The sequence below is a fragment of the Manacus vitellinus genome, unplaced genomic scaffold, assembly GCF_001715985.3.
Source record: "Manacus vitellinus isolate BGI_N305 unplaced genomic scaffold, ASM171598v3 scaffold_1_pilon, whole genome shotgun sequence".
Classification (NCBI taxonomy): domain Eukaryota; kingdom Metazoa; phylum Chordata; class Aves; order Passeriformes; family Pipridae; genus Manacus; species Manacus vitellinus.
This window is the reverse complement of record NW_021939396.1, coordinates 40,396,353-40,412,679: the sequence shown is the minus strand read 5'-3', so window position 1 is coordinate 40,412,679 and position 16,327 is coordinate 40,396,353. Positions and strand designations below refer to the sequence as shown.

General features: G+C 33.7%; 1 protein-coding gene across 2 annotated transcripts in view; it reads left to right on the top strand.

Moving 5' to 3' along the window:
- SNTG1 (syntrophin gamma 1) overlaps positions 1-16,327 on the top strand; it is a 335,023-nt gene that overhangs the window by 270,102 nt on the left and 48,594 nt on the right. For both annotated transcript variants that reach the window (XM_018080350.3, XM_018080344.3), the window contains 2 exons: positions 9,787-9,903; positions 14,235-14,306. In XM_018080350.3, coding sequence (XP_017935839.1) covers positions 9,787-9,903; positions 14,235-14,306 — 189 coding nt within the window. The remainder of the gene's footprint in view (positions 1-9,786; positions 9,904-14,234; positions 14,307-16,327) is intronic.

Genomic DNA, 16,327 nt, shown 5'->3' with positions numbered 1-16,327 from the left:
ATGCTGAAGCTGTTTGGCTAAGATCAATAACTCAGGACTACTTTAAAACAGATTCCAAGACTTTGAGATCAAAAACTTGCAGAATAATTTATATTGGATGAGCTTTTGTAGGTCATCTGGTCAAAATCCTGCTCAGAGAATGGCCTACATAAATCAGGTTGCTCAGGACTTTACCATGTCAACTTCTGACTATCTTTAAGAATGGAGATTTCATAACATCTCTCACCAAGAGAAATAATTGAATCATTGTTTTAAAAATACTAGAAGACATCGGTGGTCTTTGCTACATGATTTCTTTACCATAATGCTACGAGACAGACATCTCTAGATTTAGCAAAGCATGTCTTCTGGATTTCAATTGCAGAATATTTATTTGTTTTTATGAAAATAGTTAACTTATTTTTCAGACTGTTTTGATTGAAAGTTCAAATTCAGAAGGCAAGTGAATGAGAAAAGCAGTGACCCATAATGTTATCTCTATTCAGCTACGGTGGAAGATCTCTGAGACCAGTCTGTTTAAGTACAGCATAAAGTATTTAAACAATATCCATTCAACTGTTATTTTTTCAAAAGTGATCTTCATTTCTTCATACATAGATTTGAAATACATTTTGACTTACAGAAAGAATAATGTGTTTTCCGATTATTCTAATAAAAAAAGGAATCCTAAAACTATCCATATATATTAAATTTATGGATTAATTTACAATTTCTTATTACATGATATGATTTGAATTGAAATATAAACTGAAGTTTTACTTCACTGTTCATTTTTATAGATCAAGAAGAATATTTATTGGGGTTTTTTTAGAAATTAAGCTCAATTATATCTACTGCTTAATGATCTCAAAAACTGTTAAATCATTAGCCAAATGATTGTTTGCTATAGCTAATAAATTGTAAAATTACCTTAGGGAATAGTCTTTATTGATTTGATTAAAATTTTATACCACCTATTGATTTTTTTCCTTGTTAGTAACTGGCAATGGTAATGTTGATTCTCCAAAGACATTATGCGGATGCATCAAAATTTCTCAGGGTTTCCATGTTCTGTTGGAGAGCTCTCTGGACTTCAGTTATTTCTGACTAGTTCATCTGTAGATAGACTCCTTTGTTATTTCTTTTCTCTTAGTAAAATTTGTTTTTATACACTGATTGTCAGTTGCTGGAGATACTGATGACCAGAAATTTAAATAAGAAAATTCAGTAACTAACTTTGCATAGAAGAGACATCTGTCCCCATTAACAATTGTAAATACTGACTGCACCATACCCAACAGTGTCATATATCACTTGCCATCATGTTTCTGATTGCAGCAGTCATTAATCATTGAAGGATTCTATGATATTATTAGTTTTGAATTGACTCTAATCACTGCTTCATTAGGTGCATTTCTGTTAATGTGAACTTGGGGTTCAAATGGTGGGTTAGCTTGTTGTAAAAAGGCAATTCTTCCCTTGGTGCTATGAATTCTGAGAAATTAGCGACTTTCCTTGAACCTGTATAATGTTTTTATAAAAATTATAAATTATAAATATAATTTATTTTTATTAAAAAAGGTTACCTAACCACCAGGTGACCTTTCCTAGACCTTCTTTCTCACAGCAAAATCATGTTGCTGGTAAAGAAGAAAATAAAACCCATTTCATTACTCTGGCTTTTTTGATCTCACTCTCTTTGTTCAAAATAATTCATTAACTGAACATGGATTATGAAACCAGAAAACTGGTGGATTTGCAGAAAAATGATTGTACTTTGGAAAATAAAATTTCACCTCTTGATGACTTTTTCTTCTTTCAGTTCCATGCACTGAGTGCTTAAAAAAATTATTGAATTCATGAAAGGCAATGCAATGCTACTCTAAATTTATTTAAATATTTTGAAGATTTTGTTTATGTTTATTATTCCATGAGCATATAAGTAGTATTGTGTTCTCTGAGAGCCCTGGGAAAATCTTAAGAACATTTGAGGTTTGCAGAAGTCTTTTTCTTTTGATAATCAGATAGGACTGAAAATAATTGTTCCTCAGTAGAAATAGTAAAAGAAATTTTTCAAGCGTTAATAGCTATTTTTATCAGTTTTTAAGTATTGTCCTTTAAATGAATGAGAATGTAAAGTAAAACAAGTAGCCATGAATAGCATTATTACATTGAATTTTGATGATGTTTTCATACAGTATTTAAAGATAATATTTTATGTCTAAACGGGCTTTTGTATACATACATATACATCTCCAAACTCTTAATTCTGTGAAAATTTTGAACTTCAAACTCACAGAGGTATAAAAATATTTCAAAGTCAGATCTTGTGAAGTCGTTGGTACCAAAAAAGGGATTTCTCTCAGGTATGTTTATTTTGCTGTGCAAGCAGCAACACCAGAGGCTTTAAAGACAAGTTTAAGTATACACTGAATATTTACAGTGTTATCCTGGCTTTGTGAGCACTTTGAACTGTAAACATCTAATTCTATAAAAATGTAATAATGTTATGAAATCTCAAAATATTTATTAATGAAATTCATTTTAGTATTCAAACAAGTCAAACAAGTCTAACCTATTACCCATCATCTATGTTTTCCATATACTCAGTCATTTGGGGTTCTTTCATGCTTACTGTTGCCATCTCCTTTGAACTGAGTTCTGTAAGCTCAGGATGTGAGTAAAGCAGCTACCTGAGCAGTATGATCTCAGAGAGACAGCCAGATAGTCTAAATTGCACTAGTCCTGTCCAAGTTCTGCATACTAATCCTTTTCAGAGAAATAGAAAATGAAAATCAAAAAATATCTGGAACCAGTAATTGAAAACTTATTGAAAAGTTCTCCCAGCATGAGAAGAATGGTAATAAATGTGTCTGTAAATATTTCACTTGCCCTGGTACTTAAGAAATATAAATATGTCACTCAAAAGTCTGAAAGACACTGTCTAGTGACTTGTAATATTCTGATCTTTTTCTTCATTCAACATGTTTTAGTAGTCTAACCTGTGGTGACAAATGCGAGTGTGACGTTGTTCATCAAAAAGAAGAGGTCATGCCCTCCAGCTTGATTATCTGGAATATTTTTTGTTTGACCCATTTATATTTTAGAGACTTAAAAATGTATACTATGTACATTTAGAAGGGGGGGAAAAAAGTCGTTATTCAAAAGATAAGTCCTAAACCCAGTCAAGTTACTAGGCTTTAGAATAAATTATGTTTACTTTCTTGTCACCTGAGTGCTGAGCTTTCTGTATTGCACTGTTATCTATTTTAAACCCTCAAAACCCCCCAGAAATTTTGTCCTGGATTAAAATTTACAGCTTTCCTTGTGCCTATTCCTAAACTCAGGAGATGAAAAATTAACAGGCAGGAATTCCAATATGACCATGTATCAAAGATTTTTTTCCAGGAAAAAGAACAGAATCCTACTAGTTGCAGTTGCACAATATTAAAAGGAGGGAGAAGGATGACAGTGTGATATATAGTAAATTTTTTAGTCAGGAAAAGTGTGAGAACTGCTCATTTTCAAAGAGTTGCTGAGAGCTACTCGAGAGAAAATCTGGACCCTCTCAGGTCTGCTGTAAAATGACTCTGATGTCAGTAGGACTGAGCCTCCTCATTGATAAACCTAGCAACCAAATGAACCTGCTCAGGGATATGCTAAATTCCTCTGAAGGTGAGTTATGTGGCGGGTAAACAAGACAAGGCTACAAGAAGGAGGAAGGCTCAGTCAAGCACAGAGATTGCTCTAGATAACACAAGGTATTTTTTTTCATCATTAGCTACCATACCTATTTAGCAGAAAAATGCTTAACTCAATGCTGTGTAAAATGCACACATCCCTTATGCATTTCAGGGAGTTACCACATGCTGGCTAGATATTCTAGTTCTTTTTTTTTTTTTTTTTAATTACCCAGTTAATATCCTGAAAGACAGGACTAGTGTGAACTATTTTTGGACTGATTCCTACTCATAATTTCACCCTCTCCCAAATTAATATAGATTCGTACCTAACACTGCAATTTGCATCCAAATCCATCTTTGTAATAACAGCTGCAGTTATTGCAAGTCTTTTTTGAAAAAAGTCTGTACCTTCTAAATGCTAATCACCTCTATTAAAATGAACAAATTCAAATTATAATGAATTTTAAATACATGTAATCATTCATTGACTTGAATAATTTAAGGAGGAAAGAAACCCCTAACTTCTAAAGTTGACATTTTGACAAAGGCACATAGTTGCCCAATTAATGTTCAAATTGACTTTGTCATTAGAGGAATTTATTTCAATAAACAGATACTTAGAAGTCTTAAATAAGCAAAATGAGTGCTTTGAAATATGGCTATTAACATGTAACACTGGATGAAACTAAATGGATGAGAAAAAATGTTGCTCTGGATTAGTGGATTATAGCAAGAAGATTGTTAGAAACCTGGAAAAACAAGGTACAGATCTTTACCTGTTCAGAAAGCTATCCTGTATCCACGTGTACTATATTTTTTCAAATCTGTGAAGGGACTGAAAGTGTGTCAATATAGTCCTTATTTCTAGCAAGATCTGGTAGATCTCATTGGGAACATGCTAAGTTTTCTCATGGGATCATGCTGTATGTAATGTAAACTGTCATGAAGGTTTTTCAAACAGCACTGTTAATGCTGGACAGATCTTTGCAGAGATCCAGGCAAGTTTTGTTACCCTACACATCTGTCTTTGCTCTGATTATGATGTTGTTTGCTAAGAAAGCAAATATACTGTTTGCAGTCTTTGATACCAGTTTTCAGTTATCCAGAGTGTAAGGGAAAAATCGTATTCCATAAATTAAAAGTATTTTCTACTTTCTCTGGTACTATTTACTCAGAGTCAGAATATTTCCTTAATTTTTGTGTCATCATTTAAAAAAATAAAACAGGACAAAGTCAAATGGAAAACCTATACTCAGCCTTGTTCTGGTAGCAAGATGATAATGTGAGTTCTTACCCAGAAGGAAATTAATCTATGTGAGAAAAAATACATGTACGATCTTAGATTGAATAATCTGTTAGTAGCTAGGTAGTTCAAAAATATGAAGGGGATCCTTGTAGGTGATAGCTCTAAAGCATTTAGAATAGAAAGGAGGTGATATAATAGAGGACAACTGAAAGGGGAAACTACTTGGCATAAAAAGTTTTCTGTTTTTATATATCCATAATTTGTTTTCTTTCCCAGAACCACAGAATGTTTCAGGTCATAAGAAACCTCTCGAGGTCATCTTGCCTAATTCCCACTGTTCAGGCACAATCACCTAGAGCAGGTTACCAGGGCCACATCCATCTACAATTCAAATCAAAAATAGTTCATTTCTGATTTTTGAAGTTTAGAAATAAAAGTCATAGAGAATGTTTGTCAAAGCCATTCCTTTGCTATTAATTATATGGCATAATTTTCTAGAAAATATTGACCATTACTGATATTTATTTCTCACAAATTATACTGAGAGAAATGTAATTTTAAATTACTTTAAATCTAATCTGAAACCTATGTAAAATAGCCTTTCACTGCCATCTATCTTCTGTTTCTTTCAGATTGTTTTTCATATGTAGACTATCTTGTTTTAGTGGACTTTTTTTGGTGAAGAAGATAGAAAATAATTCACAGGAATTAAAATATTTATGGAAAGATAACAAGGCTTTTCACAAACCTGAAAAATAGGATAGGAGACATTTTGACTGCATTTACAATTAAGCAAAATTTTTCTAGTATTCATTCAATATTTTATGTGATTAGTTTTTCTGTTGACTTATTAGTTTTTCTGTTGCTGTTTCTCAGCATAAAAATCCCAAGCCTTTTATATGCACAACTGGTTTTACAAATGATTACATCATGATCACACTTTTTGTTCAATTTTTTTTCACACATTTGCAGTGTGGTTTTTGTTGTTTTTCTGCTAACAATTGACTATACTGAATTTTTAGACTATATGGAAAAGGATTTTAAAATGTACAGAGAAAATTATATTAAAAGCAGGGTAGAGAGAGTTATCTGAGTTTCTCATTCCTCATAATATTCCCCCTGTGTTGTCTGATGTAGTCATTTGTCTTCTGACTCCATCCTGTTGCCCCACAGCATGTTTTCACATAGTGTGTATATGAGTATCAGATTTCCAAGATAAAAAGCTGTCAGTGCATCTGTTCTGATCTTTGAATCACCTCACTTCTATAATGTCACATACATTTTACATTTCATTTTGGGGAAATTTTCTTGTATTTTTATCTCACTATTCTTCCTAAAAAATAATAAAAACTATGTAAGAACTCTGAAAAAGTCTCACTGAAACTCAAGGCTATTTAAGTCATTTTTAGCAAGATATTGTACTGATATAAAATATGGCAATTTATCTTGCTTGATTAGGATGTCTATGTGATTTAAGTGCATATTCAATTACAAGATTATGGATTTTTGACTGAAGAAATTGCCCTGTTTCATTTATCATTTCAATATAGAATTTTTTTAAACTGCACATGATTTAAGTCATAAACCATTATGACTTATTGAATCTTTGTTACTGAACCAGTAGCCACTAAGTTAACTAATTTGTGCCACCATTTGATTTTGAAGAATGAGCTGCTTCAGGTAAGTCAGAAACCAGGACTGCAAAAATTATCTTTCAAGTGGAATGTTCTCATAAATAAAATCTTTTTTCACCACCACTGCCACCTTTGGTGATAACAGTTTATAGAGACTCAAAAAACCTTACAAAGGTTAAAAAGCTAACCAAATTTTTGAATTTATAAAGGAGCATGCTATGCACCGTCTATTTGTGATTAACATCATCATGTGTCTGTGGTTCTAAGCCTTTATTTTCGGAAACGAAATTTCTGAAATTTCATAATCTCATGAAATTCCATATGTACCAAATCCGCATGTGCAGCAAAACTGAGAGATGGTCCAAAACTCATATCATATTCATCACTATCATATTCAAATATCATATTCATCACTATTTCAGTTCATATATACACATGAGCTACTAATTTGAAAGTTAAGATCCCTTTCCAACAAATAATTGTTTTTAATTTTTTCATAAAGATTTTTTTTTAGAAGTAAGAATGTTTACCAGTAACATAAATGTCTCAAAGAGGTCATCTATTTTATCTTAGAAGTGAAAATTTTCAACAGTTTCTGACCTTTATTATGTAAAAATTACAATATTTTATTTAACTTCACATGTTTGGTATGTTTAGATAAAACTGAGATCACTGTAGGAACATATCAGTTATCATAGTTATCTATTAAAACAGCTAGCAACTATTTGTTCAGTTTTGCCTTGTTTTCCAGAATCTAGCCCAGGCTATTTTAATCCACACATGTGGATATGCATGCACATGCATTCAAACAATTTTGTAAGTATTCCTAATTATAATCACACAGCCTTTGCTTCACAGTTCTTCTTTATGTTGAATAGTAGGTATTGAGTCTGAAAGAGGAATGCTTTTATGTTGATAAAACTTTGGTACAGCAGATTTTCTGGAAAATCAATCTAAATTTTCCTCATGATCTACAGAGGCCTTAAATTTCATGGCTGCTTTAGTGCTGGGTCAATCAAATGTGAAATATCAATACATTTGCACAGCATGAGTGACTGTATCCTGTTATTTTGATGAATAGTAGAAGTAGAAATGAGGAATATGAAAGAGAAAAACGCTCACTAAGTAGAGATTACATACAGTGTTACAATGTTATTAAATGTCATCAGGCAAGATGATATCTTACTGTGTGTCCAATTTTAATGAAAAAAATCAAGATGAAACCAAATGAATCCTGTTTAATTAATTTGAAAGCATAGATGTCTCAGTTCCTAGAAACTAGAGATCATTCATTCTCTTTCAGTTACTGATAGGAAAATATGCCAAAGTACTGCATATAGTAGTACAGTTTTGTTATACTAATTTAACTCTTCTGTGTAACCCCTCTCAGTCACTGAGGTCTAGAGATTCCAGGGATGGGGATCCACACTTATGGATAACATATGAAACAGCAGAAATGAGAGAAATTTGAATAAACATAAAATTGAAATAATTTAAAACTTCTCCTACTGTACCTCTCAGTTGTTTGTTAGGGTTTTTTTTTCCTTCTGAATATTTCCTCATTCAGGAATAAATGAGATTTCAGAGAACATGTCTTTTTAGGTATTGCATGACAGTACAGTGTTTAGCGCTCTTCTTGATACTTGAATATTATGGTGCATATCTGTCTTCTTTTTTACTTTTATAAGCTTGTTTAGCTACCAAACCAGCAGGTACTTCAACACATGTTCTTCATTGAACCTGAGACTACGTGGCAGTTTTAGTGTTTGCTATTGGCAAAATAATTAAATGTTGAGGTTTCATTGTAGTGTTAGAGGAATGGACCTTCTCCCTGTCTCTATTTATAGTCCATGAAATATCCAATAAACTGTGAGAGAGAGTAGTAGTGTTGATTTCACACAATGGGATTTGAAAAAGTCATTAATTTCCAGTGAGTTACAGTAAAATCCACCAGAAAAAAAAAAAAAAAAAAGAGAGAAAAAAGAAAAACAACAGACCCACCATTTACTTTGATGTGTATTCCATGGAAAACTATCAATAAAAATCCTCTTCCGAAAAGTAATGAAATAAAATGGTGTACATTACTTTTTTAAAAGGACGTGACATACAAAATCTGAATGGATAAAACACGCAGTACAAACCTTCATTTTGGAGACCTTTTTTTACCATTGGTAAACTTACTAACTTGTTGACTATTTACATAATTGTCTTTATTTTACCTAAACTGTTTTCCTTACGTGATCATTACTGACATGTAAGACAGAGATTGCCCCATACTTTCTTAATTAATGTAGAAATCAGTTTCACAAAGATACTTAAAAATAAATCTATCCCATTAGAAGCATTCTATGAAATATGGGTTGATCTATTTTCCATAGCAGTAGTGTACCAGTGCACACTGGAAATTGTATTTTATTACTAATGGCATAGTTATAAATCAAAGGTTTCATGATGAGTCTGCTCACTGTTCAGTGGTTCTCCAGAAGTTAACATAGTGGTGACTCATGCTCTGCTGCTCTTTAAGGATTTGATATTAAATTACTCAAACTTAATAGGTGGATATAGGTAGAGAATTGCATCCTAAAATGAGCTGAAACAAGTTCCAGTTCAAACATCTGTGTCAGAATCTCTACAAGTAGTGGTAAGTGTCTGCAGCATTCTGCTTAATTCTTAGCTGTAGATGAAGTCTGTTCAAGATAGTGGCTGAAAACAGTCAGTAAATTTGCTGTTTCTAAGCAAGAAGGTTCAAAACTTCTCACAGGTATTTTCAGACAGTAAAAAAAAAAAGAAAAAAAGGCAGATTGTCATTAGTTGGAAATAAAATTTGTAAGATCATATTGTTTAATGCCTAACTGTGAAACTATATGTGGAGACAGTATCTATATTGCTGTGTAATGGGAGTTGCTTGATTTGATATTCCTGACTAGTGGTTCCTTACACTTCACTTACATTAAATTTTACTGATGTGATCTGTCAGCAAATATGTAGAATAGACCTTTAACATCCATGGAGTATGTGGTTTAGGTTTTTTTTCTTGTTACCAGCACAGCAAGGGTTGGTTCTCATGTTTTTGGATTGTCCTAACAGGTGTTCTTTGTACAAACTGCCAATGCACCCTATTATGTCAGGAGTTCAAGGTATGCAGCTATGCAAAATTTGACAGACATCAGTTTACTCATATGAAATATTTGCAAGACAAGAAAATGTCTGAGGAATTTGTCAACACTATTGATTTTTCTGTCAGATAGTCTACATGGGCTGGACAGAAGAACGGGAACAGGACTCTCTTCAGGATCGAATGTACACACCAAAGTTTCTAGCACTGAGAGGATCTTCCCTCTATAAATTTATAGCACCTCCAGTAAGTATTTTTCTCATACTTAGTGGGAATAAATGTTATTAAGGAAAATAATTTCATGTGATGTGTACAAGGCTTTTGCAATGAGATATCACTCACTAACAGGGTTGCAAATAGCAGCACTGAAAAGTTCCAGGATATGTGGTATAGAAGTGACAGAAAGCATCTGTTCATCAGATGACTGAGCATTTTACAAGAATTTCTTTCCTAACACTAAACTGAGCACTTAGAAAAATAAAAGAAAAATCTACTTATGTTAAAAGGCAGCTTTTGATTTTCCTTTGGCAGACAGAAAAGGCCTGAAGTAAGCTGGTTAAATTTGAACTGAACAATTATTCTAGTGAAACTGCTGGGATTTGGGGAAATAACAAAGCTTTTTGCATGCTGTGGAAATTGTTATATGTCTGTATTTAGATTTCATCTCGAATGTAAGTTTTTGCTGCTAGAGAGCTCCAAAGGAAGGTAGGGAAGCAAATTAAATTGTTTAAGTTAAATATATTAATTGGAATCTGACTGGGAACACTGGGTAAAATTTTAGCTCTCGTCTTATACTCAGCAGTTTACTTTCGCAGTTTGATGGCACATCTAAGCTGCAGTAAAGATCCCCTAGCTAACTTTTAAGCTATTTGCTAAGGATCCAGTAGCAATCCTATACCTACAGCAGGGACAGTCATGTTCATTCATTTTTCCTGTTTATTGAGTGACCTTGCTGACTGCTGCTAAACCCTGTGTTGCCAGATCCAGGCTGTAGCTCCTTCCTGCCTGAATCACAGAATTACAGAATAGTTCAGGTTGGAAGGGAGCTTTAAAGGTCATCTACTGCAAGCCCCCTACAGTAAGCAGGGACACCTTCAACTGGAACAGGTTGCTCAGAGCCTAGTCCTGCCTGATGTTTCCAGGGATGGAGCATATACCACCTCTCTGGGCAATCTGTTCCTCCTGTGGTTCAAAACCAACTTGCAAATCTTTACATTGTTCATCAGTATCTATTCCCGTTTGTTTAGCAAAAGGCTTAAAAACATATGAAAGACATGAGGAGTGGAAGTAAGTATGAACTGAAAACTCCATGTGTTCAGTGTTTGTACACTAGTTCACTGGTATGGGTTTGACTCTCCCATGGTTGGTAGTGGGAGTTTAACTTTTGTTGGTGGATATTTTTCAGGATCAGATTAAAATATCAGATTAAGCTACTAAGCACCTTAATTCAAAAACTGTTCTGTCTTTGCTAGACCTACTTGAGCAATTGCTGCCTGTCAAATAAAGCCACCCACATTCTAGGCACTAGATAGAAGCAGAATTAATGCTGAGAGCTCCTGTTCAATATAAAATAGGAAGGTTAGTCTTTTGTAAGTACTATCAAAGGGGCTACAAGCCTCTTTACTGAAGAATCATAAGTTTCCAGGAGTAATATTTTTCTAGGAGGTAAATGGGTAATGGGGGGTGATTAATGGTTGTGGAAGGAACATGTTCATAGGAAGACTCTGAACCATGGTGATGTTAATAAGGGAAATTTTGGCAAGCTGCTCTTGTATGAGACAAGCAACTCATCCTTGAGTTTTTATGGGTCTTGTTTCAGCTGAACTGCAAGCACAACATGATTTTGTTTTGCCAGATTCTGACTCCTTTTCTAAAAGAGAAAAACGGTTCAAACATAGAGAAAGATATTTTCTCTCCATGGAGTAGGAGGGAAACAGAATGATAAACATGCTTTTTATAGGACAAACAGAGGAAGAGTTCCTGTAGAGTTGCCTTAAAGACATATTATCATAGTATGGTTTGGGTTGGAAGGGACCTTAAAGATCACCTAGTTCCAACCCCAACATGTAATGTATTAATTGCATGCTTATATGCCCAGAAAAATTTTCTTCTTATCAAAGACTGCAGAAAGCCTTCTAAAGGACTTCTAACACCCTATTTTTTGCATGCAAATGCATACTGTTATGTTTGCTATTCTGCAGGTATATATGTTTGTTTCTTCCAGGCATCACAAAAGATTACGAGGAAAGTTTCAACAACACAGCTTCAGAGCTTCTATTTATGAGATGCATAAAGTGTAGTCAAAAGAAAAACAGTTTTAATTATATTTGCAGTGTAAACTCCTTGGATGAAGTTTTTTTCTGAACAGAGATGTCTTGCCAAATTTTTAACCAGAAAATCAAATGAAAGTATTTCCCCAGTCTTTGCCAAAGTCTAACACATTAGGGAAGTATGTGTTAAAGAGTGTCTATCAGCAGCCTCCCCCTGCCTCTTTTTTCAGCTGTTTGATCAATAGTACTTCTGCTTTGCATGCTCAGATAAAGGAACACTCCTAATGTTACTTATTTACACTTTAAAAGCTTTACACAAAATTACTCTTTTTTTTTCTTTCTGTTATATTCTGGTACATTTCCTCCTTTAGAATTAATTGTGTCAAGTCTGGTGTGTATCAGTTTTTTACAATTTATAATTGGAAATCTCAGAGAGGATGGACGTGAGAAAGAGCCGCTAACACCATTTCTTTTGCTATTCAAGCTTTTAAATTAAAATATTAAAAGTGAACAGGTGAAGCAATTTCTGTGACTGTCTTAATTTGACATTCTCTTGCTTTGCACATAGCATTATATAGAAAGAGTTTTGGTTTGAAAGGAAAATAAGTCCCTTTATAGGTACAAACAAAAGCGAGGAGAACAGGGAGGTCTTATATTTTCCACCAAAGAAGTTTTTAAACATAGTTCCAAATGAGTCTGTGCTTCAGCAGCCATAGTAACTACTTTTCCTGATGGAGGAATATGACTTCAGCTGGTGTGGCTGGAGTTTTGGTCTCAGCGGGGCTGTAGCAAGATTCCTCTCCCCATTTCTTTGTTCTTGGTGAGAAATTCATCCTTTTGTCCATAGCATAAAGAGTAGCTTTATGGTTTAGTCGTCATACTTCAATAATATGGTGAAAATTGCATTTGAGGATGACTGCAAATAAATAAAATTCTAATAGAGGAACTATAACACTGTATTTTTTAACTTTTCATTCCTGCCTATGATTTCCTGAAAGGAGTTTGTATTACAGTAATGTTTATAACTAAAAATTAAGTTAGGAATAGAATTTTCTCATACAACTGCAAAAAAATTTTGATCAAGAAAATTTTATCCCCTAGCATCCGAACACACAGATGCTTCTCAGACGTGTTGTATCTATTATTGATTATTTTCTCTTTAGATAAGAGAGAAATTGTTCTCATACAATATTTTTCTTCCTGGCCTGTGAGCAGTATTTTATCATAAATTTTTCAAAGAATTTTATCTTGAATCTTGTAGAACTAATAATTTGTGGTATCATCAACCTCTTCATCATGCCTAATAAATTTAATGATGAAACCATCTTCCTTTGGAGCTGTGCCAATATCTTACTATTAAGATTATTTTTCTTTCATATATAACCTCAGTTTCATTCTCTTTTGTGCCTTCTTCTGTATTTTGAGACTGTGAATATTCTCCTGTTTCCATTTTGCAGTTTCTTTGAAAAGTTATTTATAGATTGTTGTGATATTGCCTTGACTCTTACCTTACTGAATATATTCATCTATCTTTTTCTGTCCTATTTAAGTCTTACCACTTACCCTTTAATTTAATTTTATTTAATTCTTTTATCTATGCATTTTTGTGTAAAATAATTGCTTAAAATTAATACAGTTAAACACAATTGTCAAATCCCAAGACAAAGAGGAAAAAAAAACTATTCTTCAAATGTTCGTTGTTAGAATTTACAAGTACATCTTGATAAGAAAAAAAAGAAAATGTATATTTGCCTCTTGTTTCATGGTTTGTTTTTTTTCCCTCTGGATTTCAAGGCATGTGAGGTAAGTGTCTGGGACATTGCAAGGTTGGAGACTCATTTTATGGATTTGCAAATACTGTAGGTGACTGGGAGCAAATAGTGGCATGCAGTTACAAGGAGGAAAGTAAAGAGAAACATACCTTCTTGTAGTCAGGGCACTGGCTCTGTGAGATGAATTCAAGGACTGTATCCTCTCAGGATCTCAATGCAACCCCTACTAGTTCCCTGGGGAAGCATCATCATTCAGCACAGAGCAGCCAGCGTGCAAGGACACTGCACTGTAAATACAGGGAGGACTTCTTCCAAGCATTGCCTGGATGGAACAGTCTGATCCCTGGTAGTTATTGCTCTGAGGCAGTGCATGGTCTTTCTGTATACATTATACTGGATGTAGAGAGCTTAGGGATATAGCTTTATTTTTGTTAATAAACTTACTTCCTGAAATAAATGAAAATAGCTTAATTTCTTTTTCTGTTTATTTTTTTTGTTTTGTCTTTTGGTTTTGTTTTTGTTTTTTTCCCCAAAGGTCACAACCTGGGATTGGACACGAGCTGAGAAAACATTTTCAGTTTATGAGATAATGTGCAAAATTCTCAAGGTATGATGAGAAAGTATAAAATAAATTACCACTTTGACAGACCAGTTGTCAAACCAGAGAGTAACGCTGACCACCTTGCAGAAAGAGATCTTATTTTTTCCCTTTGAATTCAAATATCAGAAGTCCTGGTGTCAGTAGATACAGAACCAAACTAGAAGGCATGGCAAAATTGAAAATAAATTGATTTTGACTAGGAAACTACTTTGTATCTCCGTAATGCTGTATGGGGTTTACAACTTTACATTTAATAAGCATGACATTTCATTTTCTGACTGAGGACCTAAAGAAACAGTGATCAATTTGATTGTTTTCAAATATGTTGATGAAACTAGTAGTGGCTGCAATGTAAGATTTCACTAGGCCTGAGAGCAGTCTTTAAAATATACAATACCATTCTGAAAACTTTTGTCTTATTTTTTCTAATTTCTTCAGTTTACCCTAACTGTAACAAATGGGAAGAGATAATGAAAATTGTTTAGAAAGTTAAAATTATGAGTACAAAATCGAATAAGACCATTATTGTACATTGATTTTAATTTTTAGTTCTCAATTCAATCAGAATTAATTTATCTTGTCTTCTCTCTATTTTAAAAACAGTAAAAAACAAGAGCCCAAAATTTTCTATGAGAAAAAAAGGGATGAAAAGAAATTGTCTCTTTCCATTAAACTGAAGTGCCTTCTGGTGTATGTTGGGTTTGGGTTTTTTAGGTCAAAATTGTGTAAAACGTAATTTGGACTTTTCTGAACTTTTATCTAGTTCGATGCAGACTAGTATCAAAAGGAAGTATGAAAAAATAATATTTTTTTAAAAAGTGTTTCCCACCGGGAAGACCTTTTACTGACATAAATAGTACATTTCCTAGGTATTGTAGATCTCATAGGTGCACTATATTTTCCTTAGGGAGGCAAATTACAGATGTAATGGCTTAATAAAATTCGGAAACTTCTTACATCTGAGACTTCAAAAAAAAGAAAAGAACCCAAGTTTATAGCAATCTGAACAGAAAAGTGCAAGATTTTCTTTTACTGCTATGGTGGCTGTGAGGTCTGGAGACTTAACAGAGAGTAAAACATCCCAAATGCAAAATGTCACATCACATGGCATGTCCTTTAACTACCAAGTCTGTGCAAATATTGACTCCTTAGAAGTGGTCATGTAGGGAGAGAAGTTACAGGAAAAGTTTTTCACTCTTTGAAGACATTGCACTAAGGGTGTATACAAATAATGCTCTTTGAGCACAGTCAGGCTTTAAGAGAGTTGAAAAATCTCAAACACTTTTCCCCTGCCCCTGCCACCCCTCCACCCCCCCAGTAGTCTGTAATTGCTTCAGGCCTTGGGCTCATTGTGGTAAACATCAAGGCAGCTCTTCTTTGTCAGAGAAGTGTGTTGGAGCCAGGAAGATGACTCCTTATGACTTATCCAAGGATTTTATTATAGTCCCTGTATAGAAATTTACAGAATGTATGCCATATAGTTTTCTGTAACTTAAAGATCCTTCTTTTCCTTTTTTCTAACCTTTTGCCTTTACTGATTCTCTTCTTATTCGCTCTCAATTTTAGCCATTTTTCTTTTTTTCCCCTTCTCCTGTGTCCCCTGTTCTTGCATATCAATACATGGATTTTTTTTCTCTTCTCAGCAATTTAGCAGCAGTTATTACAGCCAAAGAGTCAGTCCACAAAGCAGCAAAACCTGAACCAATGCCTTCCTGCCACTTTTGTGTGGAAGCACAGAAAAGAGTACAAAGATGACGTTTTTTCTTATCATCAGCTCTCCAAATTGTCTGGGAAGAGGTGTAGATCTTCCAGTCTCAGTCTGTATTAACAGATAGGCAGAGAGGAAATTCCAGTTTAAGTTATATAAGAATATCATTTATGTGTTTCTTTATCACTTTATTCATACTCAGATGCTCCTTTATTTTCTGTAAATATGGTCTAGCTTTTAAAGTCTTGAAATGTTTCAAACAGGTTCTTTGGCTGACTAAAACCTGTAAATAATAAAAAATGGAAGTAGAAAAATCATT